Source organism: Galeopterus variegatus, unplaced genomic scaffold (genome assembly GCF_000696425.1).
Source record: "Galeopterus variegatus unplaced genomic scaffold, G_variegatus-3.0.2 Scaffold1252, whole genome shotgun sequence".
Taxonomy (NCBI): Eukaryota; Metazoa; Chordata; class Mammalia; order Dermoptera; family Cynocephalidae; genus Galeopterus; species Galeopterus variegatus.
This window is the reverse complement of record NW_007727363.1, coordinates 26,380-36,495: the sequence shown is the minus strand read 5'-3', so window position 1 is coordinate 36,495 and position 10,116 is coordinate 26,380. Positions and strand designations below refer to the sequence as shown.

At 33.8% G+C, this 10,116-nt stretch overlaps 1 protein-coding gene across 1 annotated transcript in view; it reads left to right on the top strand.

Moving 5' to 3' along the window:
* Positions 1 to 10,116, top strand: part of LOC103592980 (integrin alpha-4-like) — a 65,335-nt gene that overhangs the window by 31,858 nt on the left and 23,361 nt on the right. Inside the window, exon 8 of the mRNA XM_008575886.1 lies at positions 5,546 to 5,657. Within this exon, the coding sequence (XP_008574108.1) occupies positions 5,546 to 5,657 (112 nt within the window). The remainder of the gene's footprint in view (positions 1 to 5,545; positions 5,658 to 10,116) is intronic.

Here is a 10,116-nt window from a genome sequence, read left to right as displayed (position 1 = left end):
TAGATTCTTAGGCTTATTTTACTGATAAAAAATTAAAATTCCAGTATTGTACTGATGCTCTTAAAATGACACGGGACATGATGATGAATGGGCAGCTATCCCATCTTAACATTCCAGAAGAATGAGACAATTATGGAGTTTCTCTATTCACAGCTTGTATGTGCTAACTCTAGCAGTTGAAATTTTTTTAGTTTTATGTTGACACAAATTTAATTTGAAAAAATGATTTTTGTACATCCTTCAAAATGTAGATTTCTTAAAAGTTCCATAGTTAGTGTCCTAATATAATTTAATACATTATAAAATATTACTAGATGATGAAGAATTAAATGTCTTTAATTTCTTGATCTGAAAACAATTAGAAACAAGATGTGTTTTGGTAAAATGATAATTTGTATAAATCATGCAGATTATGCTTTTGATAAAAATATAAAATTGACATAGTTTCTTCCAAAGTGGATATATTTGTTTTATAAACAGGTAATTACTGACTATGGTTAAGTTTTAAATTACGAGCAATATTTTGGAGTAGAAACTGACCACTTGATGATTCAATTTAAAAGTTCTGCCAGCCTTATCTTGCCAGTCTAGCTTCTTGACATTAAGTCAGAACAAATAATTGATAGTGCCTTAACGGGGTCTTTTCCTTTGCTTTGAAAACAAGAGCAAGCCTGTGAGAAAATTCGTTTATTTCTATGGCACAGAGTATTTCGGCCAGGATTTGACAAAGTGAAATCTGTTTCAAGAAAGTATTTGTAACCTTATTTAATCAATGGTTTAAGAGCATTTAATAAATTCTTATACTAAGCATCAAATTAAACTCTATAATTTAAGAGCAAGAATACTCTAATCTTTTGTTTTCTTGAAATATAATTGATAATACATATCTGTGGGGTACAGAGTTGACTATCAATACCGTGTAAAATATCAGATGATCAAATCAGATAATTATCATATTCTTCATTACAGTACATAGTTATTCTTCGTGCCCACTAACCAATTTCTCACTGACTCCTCTCCCCCTCCCCCTTTCCTGACTCTAGTAACCACAGTTCTGTTCTCTCCTTTTGGAAGTTCAATGTGTTATTGTTTTTGTACTTGTTTTCTTTCCTTTCTTTTTTGTTTTTTTTTNGAAGTTCAATGTGTTATTGTTTTTGTACTTGTTTTCTTTCCTTTCTTTTTTGTTTTTTTTTTCTTCCTTCCTTCTTTTCTTCCTTTCTTCCCTCTCCCCCTCCCTCCCTCCCTCCTTCCTGCTGATGAGTGAAGATGTGCAGTATTTCTCTTTCTGTGCCGGATTTATTTCACCTGACATAATTTTCTTCAAGTTTATCCATGTTGCTGCAAATGGCAGAATTTCATTCTTTTTTATAACTAAATTGTATTCCATTTTATATATATGTATATACCACATTTTCCTTATCCAGTCGTCCATTGATGGACATTTAGGTTGGTTCCATAACTTGGCTATTGTAAATAGAGCCTCAAAAACATGGGAGTTTAGGTATCTCTTTGATGTGATGATTTCCATTCCTTTGGGTATATACTGAGTAGTGGGATTACTGGATCATATGGTCGTTCTATCTGTAGTTGAGAAACCTCCATACTGTTTTCCATAATGGCTGTACTAATTTACAATCCCATCAACTATGTAGAAGGGTTCCCCTTTCTCTGCATCCCTATCAGCATTTGTTATTCTCTGTCTTTTTGATAATAGCCAGTCTAACTGGAGTGAACTGATATCTCAATGTGGTTTTTATTTGCATTTCCCTGATGATTAGTGATGTTGAGTATTTTTTCATATACTTGTTGGCCATCTGAATGTCTTCTTTTCAGAAATGTTCCACTGCCTGTTTTAAAATTGGATTATTTGTTTACTGTTAAGTTTTTTGAGTTCCTTCCATATTCTGGATATTAATCCCTTGTCACATGTACAGATTGAAAATATTTTCTCCCACTCTATAGGTTGTTTTTTCACTCTGTTGTTTCCTTTGCTGTGTAGAAGCTTTTTAGTTTGATATAGTCCCATTTGTTTATTTTTTCTTTTGTTGTCTGTGCTTTGGGAATCTTTTTCATAAAGTCTTTCCCTAGTCCTACTTTCTGGAGTGTTTCCCCTATATTTTCTTCAAGACGTTTTATAGATTCAGGTCTTATATAAGTCTTTAATCCATTTTGAGTTGATTTTGGTATATGGTGAGATGTACAGGTCTAATTTCATTCTTCTACACATGGATATCAAGTTTTCTCAGCACCATTTGTTGAAGAGACTGTCCTTTCCCTATTGTATGTTCTTTGTGCCTTTGTCAAAGATCAGTTTTCTGTAAATATGTGGGTTGATTTCTAGGTTGTCTCTTCTGTTTCTTGGCCCATGTGTCTGTTTTTATGTCAGTACCATGCTGTTTTGATTCCTATAGCTTTGTAGTATAGTTTGAAGTCTGGTAGGGTAATGCCTCTGGTTATTATTATTATTATTATTTTGCTCAGGATTGCCTTAGTTATTTGGGGTCTTTTGCTTTTTCATATGAAAGTTAAGGTTATTTTTTCTATTTCTGTGAAGAATGTTTGTATTTTGATGGGGACTACATTGAATCTATAGGTCTATTTGAGTAGTATGGACATTTTTACAATGTCAGTTTTTCCAATGCATGAACATGGAATGCTTTCCCATCTTTTTGTGGCCTTTTTAATTTCATTCAGCAGTATTTTATAGTTCTCATTGTAAGGATCTTTCACTTCCTTGGTTAAATTTATTCCTAGGTATTTTATTCTTTTGGTAGTGATTGTAAATGGGCTTGCTTTCTTGATTTCTTTTTCTGCTAGTTTGTTGTTGGTGTATAAAAGCACTGCTATTTTTTGTGTATTGATTTTGTATCCTGCAACTTTGCTGAGTTTACTTATCAGCTCTAGAAGTTTTTTTGATGGAATTTTTAGGTTTTTCTGTATATAGGATTATGTCATCTGTGAAAAGGGACACTCTGACTTTGTCTTTTCCAGTTTGGATGCCCCTATTTCTTTGTCTTCCCCAATTGCTCTAATACTTCCAATACTGGGTTGAACAGGAGTGGTGAGAGTGGGCGTCCTTGTCTTGTTCTGTTCTTAGAGGAAAAGCTTTCAGCTTTTCTCCATTCAGGATGATATTGTCTAGTCTTAACAAAGCTGGGAGATTCTCAAAGTTCCAAATATAGAGCAGGGAAGTTATTTATGCATTGGGATTTCCTAGACTGTCTTTAAACATAAATTTAATAGTAAAGGCATGTCATTTACACAATGATCTTTAGAATCTCTGTAATAGTAATAGTAGACAATGATTTTTCTTCCATAGATTTCTCACACTTCCCTCTCCATAAGTGGTCTTTTTTAATACTTGCTATATCCTCATGCTATAAATTTCTCTTATCTTTCTCTTCACAGTTAAACTTTTTTGAGAACAATTTAAACAGTGGAATATATACCTAAAATAAAGCAATGTAGGACTTTTTCTCCATTGAAATCTTAAACAATCCCAATATGAAAACCAGATAAAAGTGGAGCTCCTTTTCTTAAAGGGCAAGGCAGGAGTCCTACCCATGAGCCTACTCGCTTGTTCTTTCCTCATAACTGCCCTGAGGCACCACTGTTGGACACTGGGGTTAATTTAATAATTGATTTCAGCTTTTAAATCCTGTGGCATAGGTTATTCATCCTTTGTTCCCATCTAATCTCCTATTGTCAATTCTCTGAAATGGCACTAGCCAGTAAGTAGCATTAGATATTTATTTATTTATTTGGTTTACTATTGTCTATTACTCTACTGGTGTATAGATGCCATGTGGAGAGGAATTGTCTGTCTTGTTTACTGCTATTTCCTCGGGGCTTGGAAGAGTCCTGCACAAGTAGGTGCTCCAAAATTGTTTTTGAATGAACTCAAGAAAGAATGAAACTTGAATGACTCTGGCTTCCACGTACTTCTAAAAATAGCTGTCAAGTGTCCCCAGTGAACTCTCAGTTACCACTCTGTTATTGGAGAATACTTGAAGAAGAGTGTTCACTACTTCCTCTTGAAACTCTCCTCCCAGAACTTCAGCACCATTGAGTTGTCTTATATCTGTACCTTGTCTGTCCTCCCTGGAGCCTCTTCTCCCTCCTGCCCTTTAGATTAACATTTCCCCAGGAGCCAAGTTGTTTTTTCCCTTACTCCTTTGATACAATCATTCACTGCTTTGATGTTAGTGCTTGTATCTATAGAGATGATGCTCAGTCATCTTAGTTCATTTAAAATAAAATAAATGATATTTAGTGAGTATCTGAAGTATAACAAAGGTGATGAAAAGAGCTCAGAATAATCTTAGTCCTGACTTCAAGGACCTCAGAATCTCGTGAAGACACCAAACATGGGAGTAAACAATTGAATGCAACATGTAAAGGGCATGTTATAAGTATATACAAAGAGGAAGAAGTGACTCATTTTGGACCAAGAATGTTTTACAGAGGAAGCAGTATTTGAATAAGACAAGAATAGGAATTTTTCAGTTGAAAAATAAAAGATGAAGGGTACTTCAGAAGGGAAAGAACATGCATGTGCTTGACGAATGATGAATAGATCTGTTTGAGCCGAGGAAAGTATCTATGATGAGTAGTGCATAGATTTAAAAAAAGAAAAATACAAGTGACTGACATGATCAGAGTGGGTAAAGACAGTCAGTAGCTATTTTTGCAATAGCTCATTATTGCAACGTTATTGACTATCTTATTCTAATAACTCATCTTCCAATTTCCAAGATATCAGTCGACTAATCTGTGCTCCATTGATGCTGGGATGAGGTTCCAAAGGCCAGCTTCAGTCATGTTACTCCTCAACTCAGAAACCTTCAGTGGCTTCCTATTGTTCACTAAACTAAAAGCAAATTTCCCTCAACAATCATAATGGTACACCGTAAGAATGCAAATTGACTTTTCTGTCTCATTCATTCATTATAGCCACATTTTTTAGAATTGGTGTTTTGATGATAGTTTTTTTCTATTACACTTATCCTTCCGTAGCCACCTGGCATGCCATCTCAGTTTTGCAATCTCTCTGGTTATCATGATTAGGTAGTATCTCTCTGCTCTTGATATTGCAAAGCAGTCTGTGCTTCTGAATCATTCACATGCTTGTGCTAAGCCTTCTCTGTGGCTGTGGTCTCCTTGAGGAAGGAGAGTGTTTTATACACTCACTGACTTGTCTCCTTTCACCTGTTCACTCTTTGCACAGTGCATTGTCTCTAGTAAGAACTCAATAAATATTTGCTAAATTGAATTATCAAAATGATTTATTGGATTTTCAAAGCTAGGGATCATGAATTTGACAATTTTTTATGTCCTCTGAGCTCTAATCATACTATTATATGTGTTGACATAGTCAATAAATATTTATTGAATTGAACTGAGATGTGTGTACTAAGCTCAGTCTGTAGTTTGTCCAATTTGTTTGATGCATTAGAAAAAATCCATATCCAATTACAACAGTAAATCATGTGTAAAGTTCTCAGGGAGTGCTGTAATGACACCTTTTCTCTCTCTTTCTATCTAGGGAGCAGTAATGAATGAAATGGAAACAGAACTCATTGGTAGTGACAAATATGCTGCAAGATTTGGGGAATCTATAGTTAATCTTGGTGACCTTGACAACGATGGCTTTGAAGGTAATTAAAAGTATCTAATTTGGTAGTTGATTTTTGCTTTTATAATGGTTCATGGAAGAGAATATGACTGGAGTTTTGTGGTGTTTGCCTTTCTATAGAAAATGGATCCAGAATGGTATGCTGTTTATATCTGTTTTTTTTTTTAGTCTTACATCTGAGTTCTCAATTGCTGCTATTGATCTTTACTGCTGTTAATAAAGGATGATATTTAACATTCTTTATTTCATTGATTCTAAGGCACCATTGATTATAAGTTGCATTATTATTTTGTGTGCCCCTAAAAAAATTGCTGCCTATTAAACTGTGACACCTGCCATTTTTCTATTTTTAAGAAGGATCCTGATTTCAGAAATGATAAAATGGAGATTGGGCAGAGGAAATGTGTATGATAGGCTCTTTGGACCATGGTATTTAACGATAGTACAGTAAAGGTACTGACCAAACCCAACTGAGGTTGGTACAGAGCTGGAGCAGAGTTCTGGAAGCCCCCTGCTGTGCCAGGCATTCCCTGTTCAGTTGCTGCATCTGGGAGGATTTGGGGGTCTCCAGGAGAATCCCGAGCAGTGGTGAGGAGGCATCTGGGAGACTTAGGGACAGTGGCTATTTACCAACTGAAATGGGAGTATTTCAATAATTGAATAAAGGGTATTGTTGTAACTGTGCATATTGCACTGGATATCAGCCCAGCTTCTGAAATATCTGTCTATACCAGCATTCCCTCTTAGCATTTGCTTTTTAAATCTAGTACTGTGGGTAACCAAGTCTGTTAAAACTGTGCACAAAATGGCAAAAATATTTGAGAGGAAAGTGTGCAGTTTCCCAGAGTTCAGCAAATAAGTATTTGATACTTATTTTCAGGGCTCAGAATTATGTTTTCTTGATATGGTTATTGGCAATTAATATATGGTAATAATAATAGGGTAAAACTTACTTGGATACTAAAAATAAGTGAGGGGGTGATATAAATTGTCACCTCTTTAATTTCTTCTTATACTTAAATGCTTCAGTCTACTTTAAATGTATAAAATGCATTATTCTATAAGGAAAGAGTTAGTCAGTTATTGAATACATGCTTCCAGTAAGCCTTCTTAATTGTGAAATAGTGTACTTTGGCATACAAATATTATCATTTCTGGATTTTTTTCTTGAATATTTTAAAAATGAAAGGAGAGAAAATATATATGTAATTTTTTGGTTATGATTACACATAACACTTAACAATAAAACATACAAAGTTTTATCATAATTGATGTTACATTTCACAAGTAGTCAGCAATTCTGTGGCATTTATTGAGCATTTATTTTGGATCAGATGTACTATACCAATTACATAGTATGTGCCATAATAAATGGAAGTTAAGAAAATAGGGGCACCTTTTTTAAGAACAGTTTTATTATCTGATGGAAAATAAGATTAAGATATGAAAAAATAAACCTTACTTAGTGGCAAATTTAAAATCCTATCTAATAAAAATCTATAGATAAAACCATATTTATGCACCTTGATATTTCACATGTATTATATGAGATATGCAAATCTTTCTTTTAAAAATAAAAAAAATCACCATTTAGTAAAATACTTACTTTTACTTATGAGTCTTCTATATCTTGTTTTAATTGACACATTAAAGGAAGATCATTCACTATCTGTATGTGCTAAAACATGTATTTATATGCATACATAGGAGAAATAGTTTTTGTGGCATCAAAATGTCAATGACAAAGCTGAATTATTCTTATAATCATATAGAGTTGTAGAACTGTGAGAGATAATTGGCAAGTTCCCTTATCAAAATTACTCTAGACAATTTTCCAGTGGTGGGAAGGACNTTTTTTTTTTTAGTCTTACATCTGAGTTCTCAATTGCTGCTATTGATCTTTACTGCTGTTAATAAAGGATGATATTTAACATTCTTTATTTCATTGATTCTAAGGCACCATTGATTATAAGTTGCATTATTATTTTGTGTGCCCCTAAAAAAATTGCTGCCTATTAAACTGTGACACCTGCCATTTTTCTATTTTTAAGAAGGATCCTGATTTCAGAAATGATAAAATGGAGATTGGGCAGAGGAAATGTGTATGATAGGCTCTTTGGACCATGGTATTTAACGATAGTACAGTAAAGGTACTGACCAAACCCAACTGAGGTTGGTACAGAGCTGGAGCAGAGTTCTGGAAGCCCCCTGCTGTGCCAGGCATTCCCTGTTCAGTTGCTGCATCTGGGAGGATTTGGGGGTCTCCAGGAGAATCCCGAGCAGTGGTGAGGAGGCATCTGGGAGACTTAGGGACAGTGGCTATTTACCAACTGAAATGGGAGTATTTCAATAATTGAATAAAGGGTATTGTTGTAACTGTGCATATTGCACTGGATATCAGCCCAGCTTCTGAAATATCTGTCTATACCAGCATTCCCTCTTAGCATTTGCTTTTTAAATCTAGTACTGTGGGTAACCAAGTCTGTTAAAACTGTGCACAAAATGGCAAAAATATTTGAGAGGAAAGTGTGCAGTTTCCCAGAGTTCAGCAAATAAGTATTTGATACTTATTTTCAGGGCTCAGAATTATGTTTTCTTGATATGGTTATTGGCAATTAATATATGGTAATAATAATAGGGTAAAACTTACTTGGATACTAAAAATAAGTGAGGGGGTGATATAAATTGTCACCTCTTTAATTTCTTCTTATACTTAAATGCTTCAGTCTACTTTAAATGTATAAAATGCATTATTCTATAAGGAAAGAGTTAGTCAGTTATTGAATACATGCTTCCAGTAAGCCTTCTTAATTGTGAAATAGTGTACTTTGGCATACAAATATTATCATTTCTGGATTTTTTTCTTGAATATTTTAAAAATGAAAGGAGAGAAAATATATATGTAATTTTTTGGTTATGATTACACATAACACTTAACAATAAAACATACAAAGTTTTATCATAATTGATGTTACATTTCACAAGTAGTCAGCAATTCTGTGGCATTTATTGAGCATTTATTTTGGATCAGATGTACTATACCAATTACATAGTATGTGCCATAATAAATGGAAGTTAAGAAAATAGGGGCACCTTTTTTAAGAACAGTTTTATTATCTGATGGAAAATAAGATTAAGATATGAAAAAATAAACCTTACTTAGTGGCAAATTTAAAATCCTATCTAATAAAAATCTATAGATAAAACCATATTTATGCACCTTGATATTTCACATGTATTATATGAGATATGCAAATCTTTCTTTTAAAAATAAAAAAAATCACCATTTAGTAAAATACTTACTTTTACTTATGAGTCTTCTATATCTTGTTTTAATTGACACATTAAAGGAAGATCATTCACTATCTGTATGTGCTAAAACATGTATTTATATGCATACATAGGAGAAATAGTTTTTGTGGCATCAAAATGTCAATGACAAAGCTGAATTATTCTTATAATCATATAGAGTTGTAGAACTGTGAGAGATAATTGGCAAGTTCCCTTATCAAAATTACTCTAGACAATTTTCCAGTGGTGGGAAGGACCTACTGAAAGTGCTCTATCCAGGAGACATAGGAAGGGGACTTTAGTGCAGTTTTTCAGGTTACATGTGAGAACCTAGGTTTTAGACAGCATTTCTTTTTCTGAAAGCACTCAGCACACCACTCCTAAAGGTATATCTGGAGGATTATTCAAATGACTTTTTAATATTTCTGCATATTTTTGTTCTATTGATAGTTTCATCATTTATGATCTCATTTACAATTGACAACATGTTTATATTTAGTGGCTCCAATAATACTGCAATGAATGCTTATAACACCGTATATCTTTTCTACTTGGTCCAGTTGTAATTTTATTTTCTATTTTGCCCATGAGTAGACATTTTCTACATTTTCGATATTAGCAAGGCCATGCTGATTAGGAAGTAGGGTCACTGTGTTCTAGTTCTTAACTCTTACTGTGTCTGCCTGCGTGAGACAGCAGGGCACCTGCTTGTTACTTTTGCGCATTTCCCTATTCCTTTGCCCCGTCTTCTATCTTATCGTATTTTTCTGGGGTAGGTGGCTGAAAATACTTTCTATTCATGGCAGAAATTTGTGAGATTGTGTAGAGATGGAAAGAAACCCCACTTACTCTTTTTTTTCCCCCATCCCTAGTATTAGTACTAGATGCAAATTATACTTACTTTTATTATGCAAAACTTTGTGGTGCTTTGCATAGCAAAGCTAAGTTATTTTGGCATTTGTCGTATAGTTTTTTTTTTTTACTGTTCTTCAAAAGGAAAAAATCAGACTATATTTCCTGTGTCCCTAGAAAAGCAAAGTAAACCATTTTCTAAGGAGATGATCAATAAGTTTGGCAAAAGTCCAATGTAAAAACCTATCAAAAGTATGAGATAGTTGTGGAATAGGTAGGTGGGTAAATAAATACAGACAAACTGGCTAACACAACTGACATGAACAACAGACAGATAG